The 22,703-nt window shown below is 43.1% G+C and overlaps 1 protein-coding gene across 17 annotated transcripts in view; it reads left to right on the top strand.

The window, feature by feature from the left end:
- KTN1 (kinectin 1) overlaps positions 1 to 22,703 on the top strand; it is a 65,944-nt gene that overhangs the window by 25,437 nt on the left and 17,804 nt on the right. For 9 of the 17 annotated variants that reach the window (XM_085549650.1, XM_085549646.1, XM_085549645.1 and 6 more), the window contains 26 exons: positions 1,791 to 1,931; positions 3,942 to 4,048; positions 5,438 to 5,570; positions 6,578 to 6,665; positions 6,965 to 7,131; positions 7,533 to 7,601; positions 8,426 to 8,463; positions 9,042 to 9,132; positions 9,438 to 9,506; positions 10,234 to 10,271; positions 10,377 to 10,467; positions 12,218 to 12,304; positions 13,131 to 13,165; positions 13,302 to 13,392; positions 14,180 to 14,248; positions 15,082 to 15,119; positions 15,776 to 15,866; positions 16,034 to 16,102; positions 17,632 to 17,669; positions 18,338 to 18,428; positions 18,537 to 18,614; positions 19,230 to 19,267; positions 20,365 to 20,455; positions 20,556 to 20,624; positions 21,052 to 21,089; positions 22,029 to 22,119. In XM_085549650.1, coding sequence (XP_085405776.1) covers positions 1,791 to 1,931; positions 3,942 to 4,048; positions 5,438 to 5,570; positions 6,578 to 6,665; positions 6,965 to 7,131; positions 7,533 to 7,601; positions 8,426 to 8,463; positions 9,042 to 9,132; positions 9,438 to 9,506; positions 10,234 to 10,271; positions 10,377 to 10,467; positions 12,218 to 12,304; positions 13,131 to 13,165; positions 13,302 to 13,392; positions 14,180 to 14,248; positions 15,082 to 15,119; positions 15,776 to 15,866; positions 16,034 to 16,102; positions 17,632 to 17,669; positions 18,338 to 18,428; positions 18,537 to 18,614; positions 19,230 to 19,267; positions 20,365 to 20,455; positions 20,556 to 20,624; positions 21,052 to 21,089; positions 22,029 to 22,119 — 2,046 coding nt within the window. The remainder of the gene's footprint in view (positions 1 to 1,790; positions 1,932 to 3,941; positions 4,049 to 5,437; positions 5,571 to 6,577; positions 6,666 to 6,964; positions 7,132 to 7,532; positions 7,602 to 8,425; positions 8,464 to 9,041; positions 9,133 to 9,437; positions 9,507 to 10,233; positions 10,272 to 10,376; positions 10,468 to 12,217; positions 12,305 to 13,130; positions 13,166 to 13,301; positions 13,393 to 14,179; positions 14,249 to 15,081; positions 15,120 to 15,775; positions 15,867 to 16,033; positions 16,103 to 17,631; positions 17,670 to 18,337; positions 18,429 to 18,536; positions 18,615 to 19,229; positions 19,268 to 20,364; positions 20,456 to 20,555; positions 20,625 to 21,051; positions 21,090 to 22,028; positions 22,120 to 22,703) is intronic. The other 8 variants (XM_085549651.1, XM_085549649.1, XM_085549648.1 and 5 more) reach the window with 1 other exon arrangement.

The following is a 22,703-nucleotide window of genomic DNA, read 5'->3' as shown; positions in this document are numbered from 1 at the left end:
TGTTTCAAAGGAGATCAGTTATTGTAGAAAAATGAATTACGCCAATGTTGCAATAAATCAGAGACTTGGCAGGGGTAAGATTCTTATGTTTTTGGGTAATTTGGAAGTAGAATGGTGTTAGAATCAGGAATACTGTGGGACAGGAGCTGAGAAAGAGGAGTGTCAGATAGAGCCTGAGCGTGGAGGGAAACTGATGTAGTGAAGGGGGACAAAGCATCTACAAAGTGGTGGTTGGAAGGCAAGGTAGGGTCTGTGGAGAAGAGTGGGGTGGTTGTTAGTTTTCCCAGTTTTGTTAGGGGGAGGAAAAGGAAGAGGAAAAATGAATGGGCAATCCTGAAAGCAGAGAGGAAGCGGGTGAAAGCGGAGCTGCTGCAGTGCTGAATCATCAGGTTAAGCAATGGGAAAAGCTCAACAAGCTCTTAGCTACTAATTGATGTGTTCCTTTGAAGACACTGTCAAAAACTATGGAGGGACTTGGAAGGTGAGCTGCAGAGATGTCCCTGGGGCTGTCAGTGCAGGTGATATCTGGAGAGGATGAATGAGAGCAAGGAGTGCCTGATCTCTGTGGTGTTGGGTGTGTGAGAGCTGGTCTTGCCAGCATCTCTGGCACTGCCTTGGTGGGGTGGATGGGCTGGTGAGGGTTGCAGGTGAAAGGCAGAAGTTGGTGGAGGGATAGAAGGAAGCCAGAAAATGTCATGGTGCTTCCCTCTTGTTGCATCCTGGCAGATGGAAGACTAATGACACTTGTATTTGAGAAGGCTTTGTGTCATACTATCTCCACTGTGTTTTCAGGAGTGACTCAAAACTTCTGGTGTGACTTTGGTTACTCTGGGAACATATGCTTGGGAAGACAGCTTCCTGAAGCTAGTTGGCTCTAAAAAGAGAGAACAGCTTGTATTGAAACTGTATTGTGGACAAAGCTTATCATTACTCTGAAGAGGTGGAAGGTATTCAGGCTGGTTATTTGGAGCACTGAAATGTTGTGGCAGGGCTCTCTGTGCTGTTGGAGAGGCTGACTGCTAATGGTGGCACTTTGGATCTATGGAGAAGCCTCTGGCACTGTGCAGAGCCACAGTGTGTGGTATAGCTGGAGGCATCTGGAGTCTCCTTCTGTGATCAGAGCTACTGGAGCTCAGCACTTATTGGTTTTGCTTACTGCAGCAAATGCACTTACATTGCAGATTAGCAGCTCTGTGCACTTCTCAGGTGTCCAGGTAGAGTTACTGGCTAATAAATAATCCAAATTGAAATGTGTGTTTTCATTTGAAAGCCATAATGTGGCATGCTGGTGGGATTTGGGCCTTATTGCTGGGTGCTAATAGCCCATCTCCTCTGGCAAAACCATTTTCAGTGTTGGCTTTGCAACCTGCTACAAAGCAGTTACGTGCTCTAAAATGCTTTGTAGCTTTGCTGCAATTCTTTATCCAGTTCCTTTCATTTTGCTGTAGCTGGGAGGAAAATCCAAGGTACGCTCTGTAGAGTATCTGTGGCTTTAATCATTTGGACTCTGTATAATCTGGCCAAACTCGATTGAAATAAGACAACAGGAGGTGGCTGTTTAAAGTGGCAAACCTCTTTTCTAATAGATGTGAAATTATGCTGATTTAAAATCCTCATAAGGGTGCTGTAAGCTTGGCTGGGTTTAGCACTGTAATTTCTTTAAGCTGGTGCTTACTGTAGTTTAATGTATGCTTGATATGTTCCATGTAATCATGAAACATTGTGTCTGTTGGGCTCTAGAAAAGAGCAGTAAGTGATTTTTTTCTTTCTCCTTTTGTCTCCCACCCAAGGAGCTGGTTGCAGAAAAAGAGAGGAATGGTTTGCTTACAGCGAAAATGAGGGAACGCATCAACGCGCTGGAGAAGGAGCACGGCACTTTTCAGAGTAAAATCCATGTTAGCTACCAGGAATCTCAGCAGATGAAGATAAAGGTAAAAGATTTCATAGAGTCATTAAGGTTGGAAGAGATCTCAGAGGTTCCCAAGCCCACCTTACCATGCCCATTGGCCATGTCCCTCAGTGCCACATCTCCATGGCTCTTGGACACATCAAGGGATAGTGATCCTACCAGTCCCTGAGCAGCTGTGCCACTGCATTACTATTCATTCTGTAAAGAGATATTTCCTAATATCCAACCTAAACCTTCCCTGGCACAACTTGAGGCCATCACTTCTCATCCTTTAATGTTTGGGTTTGAAGTTCGTATACAAGCAGCTCAATGCTAAGAAACCTTTATTTTAGCAAGGAGTGTTTGTTGTTTCAAGTCAGCTTCTGTGGAAGCAGTTGTTACCTGGAACCTTGAGTGCAGTGTGCTGATAGCTGTGAGTGTGTCCCATCTGCATGAGGGTAGATGGAATTCATGGCTGATTCCAACCCTGAAGGTAAGACAGGGTCTTATCAATGGTGGTGACTGTTTCACAGTCTGCAGAAGGCCAGTGCTAGGCAGCCTGGTTTGTCTTAGTTACTTCTGCTTTATGATGTTCTGCTGAGATGCTAACCATTTAAGCATGAAATCTAATTGAAATACTCAACTTCAGATAGACACAAACGCTGAGGATTGTTTAGAAGCTGATAAATCTTGCTCTTAAATCACAGTGTGGAGACTAGTCAAGTTAATACACAAGAAGTATCATTGATTAGGGAAGAGCTTTGCTGAGAGTATTTGAAGGGCAGCACTTAGATTTTCGTTTTTAGGCTTTTCTCCTGAATTTGTTACGATGTAGTGACCTCAGAAGGGGTTTTCACCAGATATTTTTAAGCAGAATGGCCCTGCCTAAAGGAGGGCTGGGCACCAAAGGGTGACTTCTGCCTATGTGTCTGCAGCAGTCAGCTGGAGGAAGGACATGCAGAGTTGCTCTGGTCCTGCTCCCCCTGCTGCTGTTTCACAGTGTTGCAGAGCAGCTGAACCGTAGCCATCAAAGATTCCAGATCCTCTTTATCTGTGTGGTGTTTAAAGTAAAAATAATACTAAACAAACAACACAAAAAACGATCACTAAACAAATACTGTAAAAAAAAGCCCACCAAAAGCCCAGAGAAAACAGCTCCTTGGATGTGTTGGTGCTGAGCTGGTTGTGGCTGCTCCACAACGGGTCACTCTGTTGCTGTTGTTGTTATTCAGATGTGTTTTTTTGGACTTGTGCTTACAAGATCCTCACCGATGAGTCACTCATGATGAAACTAGGTCTGGGAAATGGTGTCAGCTGCATCTGCAACTGGTGCTGGAAGAGGAAGAACGTGTTACGTGCTGTATGTGCTTGAGAACTGTCAGGCTGTAGGACCAGCTGTGCTGGTGTCTGGATATGCAAAGTCTGCTTCCCCTTCCCCTACCCCCCTCTTTGAATCCTGTCTTTTGGTTGTGTTTGAACTATTCTGAAGCAGCTTTGGGTTTTGGGGCATCTCTCTTCCAGAAAGCACATTGAAATGTAGTTGAAGCATATTTGTGCCTAAAAAAGGATCTACTTCGTAGTCTTAACTTCAGGATGTTGGATCCGAACAACCCTTTTGCAGTTTACACGCTACAATCTGTGCATCTTTGGTTGTTTCCAGCTTTTTTGCTTTATTTATAGGCTTTGTAAACCTTTGATATTAATTCACTATGTTTATTTCTCCCTGGAAAATAGAGATTAATACTCAGTTATTGATAACTACCTACGGTTGCACAGTTGAGTTATTGATATCCTGAGTAATATTTGTGTACTATTTAAAACGTGGCCTTGATACAGTGGTATAAAAAGAAACTGATGTTTTATTCAAGCAAGTAGAGCTGAGCTGCATCAATTTAATTGAGGAGTGCAATGTGTTGAGGAAGGAGGTAAAGGTTCCCCTTTCCCCAGGAAAAACACTGAATTTTGTTACTTTTAACTATTGCATAGTTGCATCAGCTGTGATATGTTGGTGGCTTCTGATTTGTCCTTTCTTTCTTCTTACCTCCCCCCTCAGTTCCAGCAACGCTGTGAGCAGATGGAAGCAGAAATAAGCCACCTGAAGCAGGAGAATGGTATCCTGAGAGATGCTGTCAGCACTTCTACCAATCAAATGGAGAGCAAGTATGTTAGCAGCTACTTGGAGCTCTGCATGTTTTTAAGCTTTCCCTGAAGAGCTCTGGCTTCTGCTCCTTTCATTTCCATCTCCTTGGCTGTCTCTGCATTTGTGTTTAAACTAGGCAATAGTGATTTTGGAGCATGGAGGTACCTGTTTGTATTTGCTCTGAGCCAGTGCTGTCAAAACTGATTGGTGTCTTTCATCACTTGGAAGCCTGGGCTGCTAGAGGTCTGAGGTCTGACAGGAAGAATTCAGCCAAAGCCAGTGTATTTGTTAGGGTGCATTTGTTCACCTGGCTTTAGGAGAAGGGCTCTTGCAAGTCTCCTGGGAGGATGGCAGCTCTGAACTTATAAATTGGTCTTGCAAGAAGAAGAAAATGTCAATGTTTTGCAGTGATGATACCACTGGGTGACAGCTGGATTTATCCACCAGAGTTTGGAGAATCAAAAAGCACCTCAAGGTGTCATCTTTTTGTGAGCTATGACTTCACTTTACCACCATACATACAGTCCTCTGTCAGCTCAGGGACAACCTGTGCGCCTGATAAGGGATGTAGGCAGATGGGTGAATTGCTGCTAGTGGCCTTCTGCCTTCAGATAGCCAACTTCACATACTCTCAGCCACACTTCACATACTCTCAGAGAGCTGATTTGTTACTGTTGGAGACTGAAATGTCAAAACTCTATCGTGGCTTGGAAATGATGCTGTATCTTCATTTTCTGGCTGGGCTATTCATACCAAGGCACTACTTCTTTATGGACCTTTCTGCCAGCATCTGCTGAACTGCTGAGCATAATGCAATGGATGCACCTTCTGCTCCTTGTCCACTTTCTGCAGTGCCATATAATAAGAGCTGGTCCTTTGTTTGCTTATACACAAAGAGGAGCCTTTCTGAATTCCTGCCTTGGGTGATACAAAGGCATCTTTACTCCCTAAGTGGGAGAGTGCATCATATACCTTTACAACTTGAGAGTGAGTCAGGTCCACGAGGCAATGTGTAGTCCAGAGAGATGCCCACATTTAACCCTTCAGTGAGTTACAAATCAAAGATCCTTTGTGGGAGGAGGAACAGAATGTGAATTTGTGAGACTTTTCCTTGTGCTGGACCTTTTTGTGTAAAGCTGTCCAAATTATACCCATCAGCTTTCGAACATTTTGAAGGAGCTTATTGACTTCCCTTTTGTTTCTGGCTTTGGGTTATAGCTGCTGTGCTGAAAGCCAGTGTTCCAGACCTCATCCCTTTCCTGGGGTGAAAGCAGTGTGAGTGAAACTCAGCACAGCCCTCTGGCTGCTAATATAACCCTTGATGTTTGACTAGCTGTTGGTATTGCTTGTGCTTCTTGGAGGGGGGAAGGAACTGAACGAGAAGCTGTAAAAAAAATGTTTATTTCTAGGCAGGCAGCTGAACTGAACAAACTGCGTCAGGACTGCGCCAGGCTGGTGAATGAACTGGGAGAGAAGAACAGCAAACTGCAGCAAGAGGAGCTTCAGAAGAAGAATGCAGAGCAGGCAGTGGCTCAGCTAAAGGTGACTTTGCTTTTCTCTGCCTCACTGAGTTGCACTTGAGGCTTTATATGAGCCAAGTCCTAAGTTGGGCAGGATGGAAGGAGTGTGAGAATCACTTCTGCTGTTTCCCTGGCCGCTTGTCTCTGTTTTGTTTAGATACACAAATATCAGTTTGTGGATAATCTCTGAGCCAGCCTATGGGCTTGTTGAATGCTTTTATTCAGTACCTCTATTTTCAGTGATTACAAAATATTAGGTTGAAATTGTTCTCCCAGGCGAATATCCTTTAAAAGCCTTAACTGGTGGTGTTGAACTTTGTTTTCTACGATTCAAGCAAGATTTGTGTCATGGTTTGGCCTGGTTTCCATGATACTTTGGAACAGTTTATCTAGACAGGGTTTTTAATAGTTCTTTTAATCACTGGTTGTTTTTTTTTTTATTATTATCATAGAATTACCCAGGTTGGAAAAGACCTTGAAGATCATCAAGTCCAACTGCAGCCTAACCATAGTACCCAGTACCATTATTCTTTGTTTGGAAGCTACATGCTTTTGTTTCAATGCACGTTTAATTTTTAGAACTGTACCGATATTTTGATGTATCTTTTTCATTTTCTGTTGGGTTTGTCAATTCAGATGTTCTGCCTTCAGTCCTTACAGGTAGAGAACTGATATCTAGGGCTGAGATGCGATTTAATTTACAGGTGTGCTTTTGTGTTTTATGTGGCTAGACCAGCATGCTGTTAATTCTGAACTCGCAAAGCAAAAATGCTGCACTTCCATGCTACGGAAATCATCCTGTTAAGAGCCAGTGATTAAATTCTGTTCACAATTTGCCTTTCAAATTAATGGGATAAACTGTTCTGGGAGGAGGATTACAGGGCACTCTGTCTCTCTGATGCGCCCTAATGAAAACAAGGAACAACTTTTCTTCCTTACCATATGTTTTGGGAATAGCACTGAAGTTTTAGTTTCAAAGCTAAGTTAAAGATTAGACTTATTTTTGTCAATTCTGTCTTCAATGTGAAGGTCCAGCAGCAGGAAGCAGAGAGACGATGGGAAGAAATCCAGGTTTATCTCAGGAAAAGAACAGCAGAGCACGAAGCAGCACAACAAGGCACGTATCAAACAAGAAAATCCCACATAATGCTAACAGCAGTGATCTTGATGTATTTAAAAACAAATAAAGTATTGAGTAATTGGCTTAAGTGTGAGATAGAGCTGAAGTCGGTGTCAGTAGTGCTTGTGCACCCTGGGGAAATAATGTGCTGTGATATGACTTTAAATGCTGATTAGCAGAACCTTGGCTTGCTGGATCAAGGCTTCTCATCAGCTTCCCTGTTTGCATTGCAAGTTACTTCCCCCTAGAGTTCAAGTATGTACTTCTGAATTTAAATCCTGACATTTCTGCTACAGATGTGCAGAATAAGCTTGTCGCCAAAGACAACGAAATCCAGAGCTTGCACAGTAAACTTACTGATATGGTGGTGTCGAAACAGCAGCTGGAGCAGAGGATGTTGCAGCTGATTGAGAACGAGCAAAAGAGAGCTTCTAAGGAGGACTCTATGCAATTGCGGGTGCAGGTAGTGCTCACATATCTTATTTTTTTCCCCCTTTGTGACTGTGGAAACAGTAATTACCTTGAAATGCTGCTTCAACTAAACTTTCCCACTGAGAGCTTTCATTCAGTGTTGGGAGGAAGACTGGGGCTGTTAAAAGCAAAGATGTAATCCTTGCTGGCTTTAGGGAAACCAGCAGGTGAGTGGTGGAGTAGGGAATATTTCCTTTCAGACAGAGTGGGATGTTACACTCCCCCTCACAGCAGCCTGTTCTGGTGGGAGAAAGATGGCACCTCCAAAATACATGAAAAGTTAAATGCTAAACTGTTTTTAGTGATACAAACACAGGTAGGAGCTAATACTAGCAGAAGAAGTTGACCATCTACAGATCTGAGCCTGCTTTTCTTTTTCTTCTCTCTTACTAGGAGCTGGTAGAACAGAATGATGCTTTGAATGCTCAGCTTCAGAAGCTTCATTCACAAATGGCAGCCCAGGTACAACATGTTCTCACTCTTCCCTTTCCTTTGTAGTCTTCAATTGTGAATCTCTTATAAAAGGCAGGTTGTTTTTCTTTTAAGCTGGATGTGAGATGTGCAATAATGAAAGTGAAGACTTGTTAGCATCCTCTTTTGTAGTGTCCTCAACCTGATTTAAAACTTAAGCTTCTGCTCTCCTTTCTTTGGAGGGAAGATGTCCACTTATCTCCTCCTGTACTGCCTTTCATTTATAACCAGGAGAGGAATACCATTTAATTTTATTTTTTTCTATAGCTGTGCATGTGTGGGTATTTTCATGTGGTTCTTTGGTCTTTTTGCTGTCTTCCTATGAACCACTTGTTAATGTCTTTCCCTTAGTTCATCAGATTGAGGAATAGTGACTTAGGTGGCTGCTGTATAAAGCTCTCTTCAGTCCAGTAGGGACAGAACCCCTGACAAAACCCCCCCTTTGAGGAAGTAGGGTTGCAATGGATGGGTACTTCTGTGGACAGCAGGGCTGATGAAGTGGTTTGACAGTGGAATGTCCCATAGTGCAGCTAAGAGTAGCAGACAAGTGCTGGTGATCCCCACTGCTTGTTCGGAATCTAACAAAGAGCAAAATGGCTCATCTTCTGCTTGTGTTGCCTTGAGCAGAAAGGGAAGGGATATTAGTATGTGCTCAGATCCATCTCATGTTCTATAGCTAGGAAATACTTGAAATCTGCATGTGCCAGTTTGAAATAATGAGACAAATCTTAAAAGTGCTATTCCTGCTTTGCTGCAGAAGTTGGTTCTTTGCCTTGCTTTATTCTCAGCTATGTTTTTTTTCCCTTCTTCTGCAGACCTCAGCTTCAGTCCTGGCAGAAGAACTGCACAAAGTGTGAGCATTCATTTCCCCTGGCGTTTGGGAGATGTCACTGTCTGCTAATGCACACCACCTTTCCTCAGTGCATGCACAGTGTGAATAGGAGGGAAGGGTGAAGGAAATGTTGTTGTCCGTGCTTTCTAACTGTGAGATTCACTTTGGAGCAGGGAAAACACTTCCTGAGAGTTTTCTTTCTGTGTCTGGTCTCAGATTTGCAGCCTGTTGTATGGGGGTCTGTGCTGCATGGAAAGCAGTGTTTGCCTTGTTTATGGGGATCCTTTCAGCAAGCAGAGATGTGTGTGACCATGAGAACGTTAATATTCGGGCTATATAGCTGGACCAGGAGATTTCTCCCTTTAGGAGATAGGGTAGTTTTGTTTTGGAGATAGACAGCATCCCATAAATGTTTGGAAAGCAGACAGCATTTGAAACGGAGGGAAAAGCTTTTGGTCTCTAAGTGTGCTGTCAGCAGAAATGAGGGGAGGACCTTGACTGAAGGGCCAGTATGTATCTTGTGTTTAGCTTCCTTTTTCGTGGGCAACTTTCATTCTAGGCCTTCCAGTACTGATATTTCATCACTCTCATTTATACAGCATTGCAGAAAAGGACAAACAGCTAAAGCAGATGGAGGACTCATTAGGCAATGAACATGCCAATTTAGCAAGCAAGGAAGAAGAGCTCAAGGTATAATAAAAGCACGTGTAAATGCCAGCTGGTAGAGGGCTGGGCTCATTGGGTATGCATATGAAATGAAGCCTGTGAGGTGGTTGCTGTCTTTAGATCTGGAACCAGGTCCTTTGACTACAAGGCAGCTGATCTAGCTGGGATTGGTGCATGATGAAATCCACTGATGACAAATGTTAGGGGTTTCTCTGGCAATCACCTCTAGACTGTGACAAAAAATGACTAGGGATATTTTACACTGAAAAGTGGATTTAGCTGAAAGACTATCTGCGTGCAAAATGCATACGTATTTCTTCTTCTTTCAGGTTTTACAGAATATGAACCTGTCCCTGAAATCAGAAATACAGAAGTTACAGGCTCTGACAAATGAACAGGTAAAATTACCAATTCATTTCAGGCTTCATTTTATTATCTTCCCATTGTCTATTTTGTCATAAGCTCAAGGACGTCTGTTGGTTTAAACGAGCTGTACACCACTATGTGGTTACAGAGTCAGGTTAATATGTGATTCCCTGGAGGTTTTGTTTTTGGTCTGAGATCTGTTTTTAACCTCCCTTCTTCACCAGCTGAAACTGTTTCTTACTTAGCCAACTGACTGAAGCATTTGCTAGTTAGGTTTATCTAGACTTGCTGATGTGCTAAGGCCATTGCACAGGAATAAACACAACTGCTGTTGAATATGCAGCCCTGGCAATTGTGTATGAGGCTCATAAGCATCCATCTAAAAAAGTAAAAGCTAAGAATACACAGAAAAAGCCTGCCTCACAACAGATGTATTTTTAAAACCAAACAAATGCTTTCCCCTCTGCTATTACTATGTGGCCCGTGCATTACAGAGGTGGAAATACTCTGATTAATTACTGAAAATCCTGGTTGTTAAATGAATCCTTTCGAGATTTTCTTTCTTCTTTTAATTGCATACTTGCCTGGTATGTATCGGTGTTTTACAAGTGCATAATGACAAGCTTACCCCTTTCTTTCTTGCTGGTGAGTCGAGTGTTCAGAGGCCAAATGACTTCTGGCTTTTTAATATTGTGGAATGAAAGGTTGATTGAATCATGTGATGTATCTTAAGTCTGTGTTAATCCTCTTTCTATCTAGGCTGCTGCAGCACATGAGCTGGAAAGGATGCAGAAAAGGTAAATAAATAGCTCTGGCATTCGATAAACATTTTTTTTATCAGTCTTTTATGTTCTTTTGAATTGATTTTGGAAGATGCATGTAACTCTTCTATTGTGCCTCAGCATTCACATCAAAGATGACAAAATAAGATCTCTTGAGGAGCAGCTTCGAGAAGAACTTGCTCAGACTGCGAACACAAAAGAAGAATTTAAGGTAAGATGCAGAACAACTATCCTTGTGCTTAATGACAGCAGGTTTTCCAGGCTTCTGAGGCTGTGGAGTAGTTCAGACAATTGAATGTTGATTTGTGAAACTGAGCTGACTTTCAGGTATTAAACTGTTACAGCTTTTTTTCTTTTACAAGGCAAGTAAAATCAGAATCGTAACAACAGATAGTGAGAGATGTGGGGTAGCTCAAGTCAAATGCAGTGTCTACAGCTGCAAAGAGTGAGGACTTTGAAATCTGGAGGAGGAGGCTGTTCAGTAAAGACTCTTGCAGTTCTATTGCGTTCTACCTTCAAATGCAACTTCCAAGGCCTTGGTGGGAGCCTTTGCTTGGGTTCTTTTCTATTTTTTTCTGCCAAAGTAGATGCAAAAATGCTTATCTTCCTCCTCCCTGCTTCCAGATTGTTTCTCATAAGGAAGCAGCTGAATTTCCAGAGGTTTTACTTTTGAGATCTGGGGTTTGCAGTGCAGAGTTGATGCTTGTTTTTAAGTGATGTTCATAAAGATCAATAATAACTCAGTCTGAGCCTTGCAATACCATGTTGGTAGGCTTGCTGGTGATCAGCAGAGCAGGTGGGTAATGCCCAGGGCAGCATAGCTCCTATAAGAGAGGCAATGCCCTGTGGATCTCCTAGAGCTCTTTGAGGCTGTTATCAAGTAATGAATGTGGTTCATGTGTTAAAATTACATTTTTGAAAAGGTTTTGGTGGCAGAACTCCTGAAGTTTCTCAAGGGTGTCAAAGAACAAGAGATAGTGGTTCCCTCAGTTAATAACTGGTTAAAGAATAGCTAATAATGTAAGACTTTAGGTGGTTGTTCTTCACAATAAGTTATCAGCTGAACCTTCAGCGAGGTGTGTGTGCTGGGTGATGGATGTGTGAATGATCTGGAAGGGGGGGTGGGAAGAAGAGACAGCTAATATATTATATAATATATATGTTAATAGTATATTAAACCTAGTTTGATATTAATATGTAATATATCTGATGACTCTCAAGAATTACAGAGGGGTTTCAAGGTAGTGCAGTGTTTTAAGGTTGCAGGTGTAGTGGTGAAAGTGAATGTGATAAGGAATAATGTGAATTTGGAATGGAGAAAGACTTTGGGTGTGTTATGGGTTGGTTATGGGCTGAAATCAACTTAAAGCTTTGTGTCCAAAAATCACCTGGAGGCAATTCAGCAATTCTTAGGAAGTAAACAGGGACTTGAGTGCAAATGGCCATTCTTGTGTAGTGTGGAAATCCATGGTGTGCTCTCAGCACGAATGTTTTGTGCACTTTGAATTTCTTCTTTGGTCCATAACATAAACCTGCCCTGAATGCTTCTGCCTGAGCAAGTGCTTCTTTCTTCCCACTCACGTGGCAGAGGGAAAAACCAGGCTCAAAACAGCCATTCTTCAGTCCTCGCATTTGCTGTCCCTTCCTGCTGTCAAATCTTGAGATGATGCTGATGCTCCTTGAGGAGGAGAATGTGGTTTATCTCACCTGTATACTAGGCACTGTCTGATCCCCTGCCAGGGAATGAAGATGGTAACAGCTGAATTTCTCACGGGAACATGAGGACAGAAGCATTAGTAGGGGAAAGCAAGAAAGATGGCTAGAGGACTCTTTGTAGTCTTGTAGCTTCCAAAGAACTGACTGTGACAACTTCTGTGTTATTTAATTACCTTGTTGCCACTGTGAAAATGCTGTAGTTTGGGTGTGCAGTTCTGAGCTGCTAAGTTGGAATTTCCTTGCAGGTTCTCAAGGATCAAAACAAAACTTTGCAAGCTGAAGTGCAGAAGCTGCAGACTCTCCTATCTGAGCCAGTCCAGCCAACGCCTGAGGTTGTATCAAATGTCCTCTAATTCTTTTTAAGTTCTTAGGTATTTTCTTTTAAGCAGGCAATGGGGTGAGCAAAACCTGTTGCTTTTTAGGCATGGGAAGTCCAAGTCAGGCAGCTTCTAGCTCTGGCCGAGAGTATCCATACAAAATGTGTATTTTTTTTTTTTTCCTCCCCTGGGGAATGTTAACTTAATGCAAACAAGAACTTTCCTGCAGCCTCTCCCAGTTTTAAAGATAATTTCTGGAATAGAAAAATCCCATGAGCAATCAACCCTCCAAGGAAGAAGACCTCTTACTCTGGTCTCTCCCCAGACCAATAAGATCTTTATGCTGCTTGTTTTCCTTCTGTCTGAGAGTGAGTTCTCAGACCAATAGTAATCAGAGAACAGGCTCACATTATGGTGGTCTTTTCCTATTACTATTCTTTTTCTTATCCCTCTTCCATGTTCCTTTGTGATGGTATTAGTCTGGTGGGTGCTCGTGCAGGACGCTGTGGGTTCAGAGCTATTCTGCCCGGTCTCCTTTGCCTGAGACAGCTTTGAATACCCAACTTCATGCTCCTGTGGAATCAGAAAACTTTCTGAAATGCTGGAGAAAGACTTGCAGATTCAGGCTGGACATTAGGAAATATTACTTCTCAGAAAGGGTGGTCGGGCACTGGAATGGACTGCCCAGGGAGGTGGTGGAGTCACCGACCCTGGGTGTGTTCAAGGAACAATTGGATGTTGCATTGAGGGACATGGTTTAGTGGGAGCTATTGGTAATAGCTCAAATTGTTATTGATCCCACTGCTGATCACCCTATTGCTTTTTTTTTTTTTTTTAATAGGCAAACAAGGATTTGTTGGAGGAGATGGAAAGAGGGTAAGAAACCACTTTTTCCTTTGCGTCAGTGGATCATGTAGATATCCAGTTCTGATGACAGCAGGGCTGCTGCTGATAGCTAACCTGCTGCCAGAGGTTAACGCTGCTTTCCTAATGCTCACTTTTGATTTCTCAGCATGCGAGAGAGGGATGATAAAATCAAGACGGTTGAAGAGCTGCTTGAGGCAGGACTCATACAGATGGCTAATAAAGAGGAGGAGCTGAAGGTAAAGTCTCCTGTATTATCTTCTTGTGGGGAAATAGAGATTAAGTGGTCTTGTGCAAAGTGCATGCTGGAATGCTTAAAGTGCAGTCTAAGATTGTTCCCTTTGAGTAGGAGATGCTTCTGGAGACAGGATTAAAACCTTTTTGGTAACACAGAGTAAACATAGCGGTATGTTTAATGGTATTCACTGTGCTTCTCTCTGCTTAGTCTAGAGTAGACTTTACCAGCATCTTGGTGTCCTTTGGAGTAAGGGTAATACATCTCCAGAGCTGTATGTTTGGTGTAATCTGAAACAAGTCTGTCTTTAGAAAAGGGATTTTTGTAGTAACATGGCAGCATGGGACTATTGCACCTGTTTTACTTGTAACCTGAAGGGCAGTACCAGAATCTGCTTCCAGCTGAGTTTTGCTGGAATGTTCTGTCGTGTCTTGTCTAGACGTATCTGAATCAATGCTCACTTTATGTCCCTAAGTTCCAGGTAAATTACTGAGGCCCATGGGGAGAACTTGCATGCTAGCAAACTGTCAGGGTACCAAACAGCCACAGATGTGAGCGAGCACATTATCTTAATGTTTCCCTGGGCTTAAGTTCGAATAGTTCCTGTAGACTGAAGAATAACTGAATAATTTTTCCACTGGATAATTTGGCTCTAACTGCTGCAGAGGGGGGTCTCTTTCAGGCTTTCAAATAGTCTTCACTTGTTCTAAAATAAATTATTTTTCTGTCAAGCTTAACACCTTTTTCCCCAATAAATGAGTCTTTCATTATCTGTTTCTCTGCTTTCAAAGGTACTGCGAACAGAAAATTCATCCTTGAGAAAAGAACTTCAAAGTCTGCAAATTCAGCTATCAGAGCAGGTAGTACTTCTCATCTAAAACTTATTACACCTAAACTTAAATCTAAAAGGATCTTGCTGTGGTTGCAAAAGTCAGGGGAAAAAGGTGAGGATGTCTTTGAAGCCTGTTGGCAAAGCATCCTGTTTTCTTCTAACGCTGGTCTGGAAGCTGATATTTCTGTCAAATGCTTCCTTTGCATAAGTGTCAGAAATACTTTGGATCTCAAAGTTCCAATTCAGCAGTGGTTCTGGCTTGGTTTTATCTTGCCACGTACTGAAATGGCGGGCAGTGTTTCTCCAGCAGCCTTGTACAATAAGCATGGCTGGTAGGGAGCTCCTGCTGCATCAGCCTGAGCCTGTATGTTTGAGATTTCTAATGTTAACCCACACTTGTGCAGATGTGACTTGGCCCCCTTCTCTTTGTATCTCTGCTCAGTGACACTATCACAGTATGACGCTCGTTACTGTATTATTGTTTTTGACGTGCACTCAATGCCTATCACAAAGTACCTTATTGGTATTGAGTTCTGCATGGATGGCTCAGGAGAGCCATCTCATTTGAGGGGGGGTGGGGAAACCCCTCTGCATATTTATTCTTTAAATTACTATGGGGAGGTGTACAGTGAAGCTCAGCTTCTCCTAGTAAAGCTGGAGTGTGGGGCTTGTCTTGCTTTGCTGTAATTTGTTGCAGACCAGCTAATTTTGGCAGGAGCAGCCAGATAGATAACATCGCTAGACTGCTGTGTTTTCTTTTACCCAGCACCCAAGGGCCCAAGCTCTTTACTCCTCACCCCTTACCACTTACAGATCGTTTTGCTCTCTTGTTTTTCTAAGTCGAAGATCTGTTTTGAACAGGTTTCCTTCCAATCACTGGTGGAAGAACTCCAGAAAGTGTAAGTGCTTGCACCAGTTCTATTTCTTATTGTTACTTCTGTCTGTCTTTATTCCACGATTGCTTGTTTTGCTTCCCTCAAACAATTTGCTTTTAACTGGGTGAAGTGTGCATGTGCAGCGGGAAGCATCGTTGCTTTGGAAGCATGTCAAGTCAGATCAATAGCTTTGAAAATCCAGTTGTTTCTCTGCTAAGCAATTAACTTCATAAGTCTAACTTTGACTAGGTGAGGGTTTGCACTGAATTGTCAGATAATTGTTCTTCTGCAGTGGGTACTCTGAAAGGACTGAGCTTGTTCAAGCTGTGTGTGTGCATTTGAAGTTAATGAATGCTTTGTTGAAACGTTGAGTGAAGGCTGAAGTGTGTGTCATTCCTGAGATATCAGTGTAGTTTTTTGCTTAAAAATGCAAATTAAGCTGTCTGTTTAGCATGATGAGCTACATATTATGTAAAGCTGGTACGTTCTGCACTATTCTCAGACACTCCTTCTGCTGGTTGGTTCTGGTTTTGGGACTGCAGTGAAAGATGGCACCTCTAAGAGTGGAAGGTCCCACTGTGGTTCCCAGAGGCTACTGGTGGGATGTGGGCTGTATTTGCTCGTGTAGCCTGTTTGTTTAGCCTAATGCTAACTAATGCTATTCTTCTGCTCACTCTAAGGATCCATGAGAAGGATGGCAAAATAAAATCAGTGGAAGAACTCCTACAAGCAGAAATCCTTAAAGTAGCAAGCAAGGAGAAGACTGTTCAGGTACCCGTCTTGATACCTTCCAACACCTTGGCTCCTTCCTGTGTCTACGCCATTGACACCATTTATTCGTTACTGCATGGCGTTCTGTAGAGATGAATTTGTAGCTTCCATTTTTGTGGTGTTTTTGTTTCCATTGTCCAATCCTGTCTTGTTTTGTCATTGAAAAGGCTTTGACACAGCAAATAGAGGCTCTGAAAGAAGAAGTAGGAAATTCCCAGCTTGAGATGGAGAAACAGGTAAAACACCTTAGTGCCAGAAGTGTGAACCACAGACTTGCCTTGGATGCACTGCTCACTCATTTCTGTTTGACTGTTTTCTTTCACTGGTGTATGTCATTAGACAAGGAAACTTTGTGATGGTAGAGCTATGCTTTTCTCTGATATATACAGCTGTAAATATGTTAGTGTAACTGCTAATGCCCTGCGGAAACCACCTTTCTCTGGATGCCAAAGCTTTTTGGCAAGAGTTGTCATTGCTTTAAACACTGTAGCATTAGGTCTGGCTGGGCACACTGTGTACTGGGATGTGCCATCCCTGCAGTGCAGCAGAACCCCAGGATGTCTGCTGGCATTGTGACTTTCTGACATCTCCCCTTCTGTTCTTTGTTACTAGAACAATACTACTGACCCACATTTTATTTGGTTTCTGGATAAAGCTGAGGCCATTCTGTTTCCAAAGAAAACTCCTCTTGGCAGAGGGAGTTTTTACTCTAGCTATCAGGAATGCAGAAATGGAGGAGTGCTGGCTTTTTTGGCATGCTTGCTGTCTAGCATCTAGGAACCCATGTTTCCTTAGGGGAGCCCATTCTGCAGGCAGCTCAATCCATCGTGCTGGCAGGAAGTTTCCTTGCTTGTTTGTGTGGGGTGCCTGGCTTTTTTAATCTGTAACTTTTCAGTCTTTTTAATGACATTCCAGCATGTCACCTACGTTCTTCTTTCCTTAGTGTTAAAGTTTTGTCCTTTTTAAGCAAAACTTCATAGGACACGTTTGGAACTTTCCTCTAGTGCAGTTTCCCAGGAACTGGAGGAATTCTTTGTGTTGTTCCATCCATGGAAGTGACAGAGAGTCCAGGACAAAATGCATTTTGGTGTCATAGGCCCTGCAGAATCGCAGGGGTTGGAGTGGACCTCTGGAGATCATCCAGTTCGAGGCCCCACTAAAGCAGGTTCCCCACCTCCTCCAGAGGTTGTACATATGCACCTCTTGGTCTCCTGCAAATAGAAACAGAGGTTCTTGGGAATGTCTGAAATGGGTTGGGGAGGACTAAACTCATAGAGCTGTTTGGACAGCTGGTATCTACACAGGTAGCAAGTCTGTGCTTTGTCAGTCTTCTATACAAAATTCAAAGCAAATAGTCCCACTCTATCTTAGTTATTCAGTATATGTCTAGTCTTATTGTGCAAAGACATAAAAGACCAGAGGTGATCTCTGACCTGAGCTGCAGTTCCCAGTGGGGTGGTTGTCATCAGTGGCTGCTTTTTCCTCTATTGCCTTCAGTGGAAGGCTGCTCTGGTTGGCCTGCATGTGTTCCCGTTTGCATTCTTTTCCTTTCTGCTGTGGAAATCCTGTTTTGAAAGTGGTGAAATTAAATTATGGAGATATTTTGCTTCTTGACATTTATTTTTTCACAAAGAATGCGTGCTTAGATCACTGCAACAAATCCTGCCTATTTTTAATGATGCTTAAAGTTCTTTCTAAAGCACTTCATAGCTTTTATCTGTCTTCTCAATGAATATTGGACTGAAGTACTGATTGTTCTCTTCAGGTGTCAATTACATCCCAAGTCAAAGAACTTCAGACTCTGTAAGTACACCTGTTAACATGTTTCATCTGCCCTGGGCACTCCTCATTTCCCTGCTCTGATCTTCAATTTAAAGTATTCTTGCCCAAGAATATCTCTGGTTCTCATCAAGGGAACCAAGAGAGCAACACCAGACTTAGATGTGCAACCCTGTGCAAACAAGGGGAAGCACTGCTTGGCTTTGTGGGCCTAAGTTAACTTACATGGGATGAAATCCAAGTCAGGTTGGAAGCGCGTAGGCTGGGTGCTGTGGTAAACTTGCTTTAATAAAGTCTATGCTGTAGTAGGTGGGTTGGTGAATAAGAATTGAATCACTGTGGTCATCCGTCCCTCATGTCCCCATTGGGTCTCCCTCCCCCAGAGGGAGAAGAAGAGGAATTACTTTTAGGCAAGGAGAGCACTTATTTGAAATCCCTGCGATCTGTGTTGATGCAGAATTTGTCTGCTTTCACTTAATGATCAGTACCATGATCAAGGGCTTCTCCTGCTAACCAAGTCTGATGTGGAAACGTTCTCGCATTGATTTTTCAGCAGGTGAATTATGGTTATGCCTTTGATCACATAGGCTGCTTCTGTTTGTTACATGCTGCAGAGCACAGTATTTCTTTTCTTTTGAGATGAATAAAAGAGCGAGGGCTTATTCTGCCTGTATGTGTGTGTGATGGTACAGGTTGAAGGGGAAGGAAAATCAGGTGAAAACCATGGAGGCCTTACTGGAAGAGAAGGAGAAAGAGATTGTTCAGAAAGGAGAACGGCTGAAGGTAAGCTTTCTTAGTATTCTGAAGGGAAATAAATCCTGTCGCTGTGTTTCTGGATGTGGAAAGATTCAATTTATACTTCTAAGTTCCCTTTTTTCTGTTTGTGCAAAGGGTCAGCAAGATACGGTTGCACAATTAACCAGTAAAGTTCAGGAGTTAGAACAGCAGAACCTGCAACAGCTCCACCAGGTATGGCTTGCAGAGTGGCTGTGATTATAGGGGGGGTGTTGGGTGGAACTAGAAGACGTTTAGCCTCTACTCCTCTTAAAATGTTTCTGTTGGCTTCAACCTACAGAGCTGTTTTAAACTCTGTTTGACTAAACTGGTGGGGGTATTCTATGCAGTAAGCCTACTTCACCTGTATTTATCCAAAGCGGACGTTAATGCAGCTAATGAGCTCGGTGAGCTTTCCTTTAACATGGATGATACTGTCCTTAATGAGCAGTCTGGAAACTTAGGAGCTCATCAGCATAGTCACAGCTGTGCGCTGGGTACCTCCTTGCCACACTGAAGCAGCATCTCTGTAAGGTAGAGGTATATGAGGAGCTCCTGCTGTTACAGAATGTAACAGCTTCCTTTGAAGTGCTGAGGTTTTGCTGTGATTTGAGATACATAGAGAAAGCTGTGCTTCTAAAATTCATACGTGTTTAGATATCCTTGGAGCAACATGTTTTGTCACGGTGCAAACTTCCCAGTGTGTCACTGGGAAACATCTTGCAGCCGATGTGAAGAGTTGCTGTTAACTTAAAGACTTCTGGCATGGCTTGTGCTATCAAGGTGAGATTGGGAATTCTTGTTTTTCAGGTACCTCCTACATCCCAAGTCCAGGACCTGGAAAGCCGGTGAGTACGCTTCATAGCAGCTTCTCTGCTATAATGTGCATTCAGTGTTTAGCTTCAATTGGAATGTACAGCTTGGTTTCAAGAACTTTATGGGCTTTGCTAAAATAAGCTGTTAGTGCTGATGGATGCACACCAGCCAGCACGTCTGCTGCTTGTGTAATAGCAGCGACTGGCGGCCCTGCTTCGTGTGTCTGAGCTGCAGCCTTCAGATGCTTTGTGAAAGTGAATGATCGCCCAGGGCTGCATTAAGTAGTGAAGCTGCTGCTCATGTCTAGTGATAATTTCTCCTTCTGTTTAGCATGTTTAAGATAGTGTGCGTTTAAGTACCCGCAGTTCAGTCAGTAAAAGCAATGAGTAGTTTGCAGTTTTCAGTCTGAGATGCAATAACCAGTTTTCCAGCTCCTTTTTTATGAAGAGATGCTGATACAGTTCCCTCTGTTTTCACTCTGCTTTGTCTGCCTGCTCTGGTTTAGACAGGCTGCATGTGCTTGTGCCAGTGACTGTCTTAGAACCACTAAGGTTGGAAAAGACCACTAAGATCCCCCAGCCCACCCCCACGATGCCCACTGCCCACATCCCTCAGTGCCATATCTCTGTGGTTCTTGAACACCTCCTGGGATGGCGATTCCACCACTTCCCTTCCCTGCAGCTGTTGCAAAGTGCTGCCCTCCAAGGAGGGCTCCTGTACAGCCTGTATGTGTTGCCTAGGCTCAGCTTTAGGAGCCCATGCTTGGTACATCATTCTGAGCCTGCTGGCTTGGAGGACTGGCCCAGGTAATTGCTCCTCTCCCACTTCTCCTCTGAATGCTGTTGAGATCAATTGTGACCAAACTCATTTGCTGATTGACACACAAGTGGTTAGCTTGCTTCAGGCTGCTTCTAAGCAAGTGTTTGCAGTACAGCTGGCACATATTTCTGTTAGTTTTCTTGGTTTAGAGCCATACTCTAATGGCTCTCCATGTGGCTGCTTATTATATAGCATATGAAGATTAGTTTTTTCTGCTTCTGTGAGAACTCCGTTCCAGCTTGTATTTGTCCCTTTCTAGTATCAATTTGTATTTAACCCTTTTCTCTTGTTTTCTAAAATTCCTCTGCAGGTTGAAAGGGGAAGAAGAACAAATCAGTAAGTTGAAAGTTGTATTGGAAGAAAAGGAGAGAGAAATTGCAAGCCAAGTTAAACAGCTGCAGGTAAAGCTTCAATAGAAGTGTCTTATGTTGTAAGGGGTAGAGCAGGTATTGTGTAACCGTATATATGTGCATATAAATGTTGTCTTTTTCCTTTCAACAGGCTATGCAAAACGAAAATGAATCTTTCAAAGTTCAAATTCAAGAATTAAAGCAGGAGAACTGCAAGCAGGTACAGCTCTCAATTGTATTGTTACTGTGCAAAGCTAAAGGGGGTTGCTGTAGCCTTTGTGGATATATGGAAAGCCAAGAGTTGCGTTAACCATGCAAATCCAGGGACAACTTCAGGGTTAAATTGCTCTAAGCCAGCTTCTGTAGCTGTTGCATATCTGTTTCTGTTTCCCTTTATTGTGTGGATTTGCAGCCTTGTGCTCTTTCTTATGTCTCCTGTGTTCTTGTCCAGCTTTCTACCCCTATCTTTACCTGCTGTAGCACAGCTAGGGTGCTTCTGGCTTGAGTAGGCTGGGCAGGAATCCTTTGAAGGCCAGGAGTGCTGTTGATGAGTGTTGCAGCAGAGCCTGATTAATGAGGCACATCATGTTTGCTGCATCACTCCTCGCTGCTGATCTGCTCCTAATGAGTTTCTGATCTGTTTGTAGGCGTCTCTGGCTGCCCAAAGTGAGGAGCTCCTTCAAGTGTGAGTACTGCCAGAGGTTGAGTGCAATAGATAAGTGCTTAATTTCACTTGCTGCTTGGAGGCTTTAGAAGATGAAATAAATGCCAAATGTACAGTAGCTGCTTGTGAGAATAGGCCAGTTCAAAACAAGAATCGATAACACACAACTTAGTATCTCATGAAATCTAAGTGCAGAGATTCAGCTGATGCTAATAATTCTTAGTTTGGGTCTTCTGCAGCAGTGCTTGCAGTGTATGATTTGGCCACAAGTAAGCAAGCCACGACTGATTTAATGCTAGGTGTGTGCCAACTTGGCTGTATGTCTGAAAAGTTAAATGGTGTTGTTTTGAGTGAAATAACAAGCTTTTTTTTTCTTAAACCTTCAGCCATATATAGGGTTCTTGTTCATATTGTGAAATTGTTGGGTAGAAATTGCTTTCCAGGCAAGGTCTTGGGGGTGGAAGAATGCTGTAACATTGAGATGACTAAAGAACTATGTGAAAGCTAATGGTGTGCCAGCTTATGCCGTGCAACACAAATTGCCACTGTCATACATTCTTTGCTGGCTGAAATGTTTTCTTTTAAATGATATAAATTGTGGACTAGGTGCTCAGATAGGAATGCTCTAATCCAGCAGACAGTGCCTGTTTTGTGGTGTTGTGCTAGCGTGGGCTGGCTGAGTTATCCTCAACAAATGTGTTGCCTTTCTGTGGCCTTGATAAATGTGTGCTGATGCTTGTTGTAAGCAAACAGCAGGTTTACAATGGGCTGTGCTCTGGCAGCCCACAGTTCATAGAGCTGTTGGAAGCGAGTGGGATTGCGAAGCAGCAAGAGCGGTCTTTCAAAGAGGGTGCACTGCTAGAAGAGAAGAAAGTGAGCATATGTAATAGGGCAGCACTGCTTCAGTGAAGTTCAGTAAACATCTCCTGACTTGTGTATGATTCTTTTTTGCTAATTCAGGGTTGCAGGGAAAGAGAAGGAAATTGCCAGTCTCCAAAATGAGCTCACCTGCCAGAGGAATGCTTTTGAGCAACAGAGGAAAAAGAATAACGTAAGGAAGCTTTTCCACCCTCTACATTTGAATGGCAGCCTTCCCTGAAACCTGCATGCATGGCATTCCTCAATTCCTGGGGCATTCTGCTCAGAGAGTATTTCTGACTGTTGTTTCCCATGTTGTGTCCTCTGGATGCTCTATTTTTCTTGGGAGTGAGTAAGGAACCCTCACGTTTAGCCAGCTTTATGATTACTTGCTGAATTGTTGAGAGGGAGGAGGCATCCTGCAGCAAGTTCTCAGCCTTGGGTTCAACCTTGTTAGCCCTGTTCAGAAGCACAGCCTTTCCCAAGGGGCTGGGGATGGGAGGATGAAAGGGCTGTGTTCTGACCAAGTGTCCTGTGGGTACATAGGAGGAGATGTTACCTTCAGACTCTCATATCTGCCTCTTCCCACTCCTGGGAGCTGCTAATCCTGATCCTTTGGGGTTGGTGAGGGCAGCAAAGCCTCCCTTTGCATCAGCCCTTGGCAGCACCATGGAGGGTTGTTTGCATGTGGAAGTAAAGATTGTGTCTTCCACTGTAGTTCTTTGAAGTACCTGCCTTAATACAATGACTTGTGAAGAGCAAGAGAATGGTGTCTTT

The sequence above is a fragment of the Coturnix japonica genome, chromosome 5 (genome assembly GCF_054131305.1).
Source record: "Coturnix japonica strain WE chromosome 5, WE-NBRP24, whole genome shotgun sequence".
NCBI classification, from domain to species: Eukaryota; Metazoa; Chordata; class Aves; order Galliformes; family Phasianidae; genus Coturnix; species Coturnix japonica.
The sequence above is the reverse complement of the archived record's forward strand: the minus strand, read 5'-3'. Positions and strand labels throughout refer to the sequence as shown.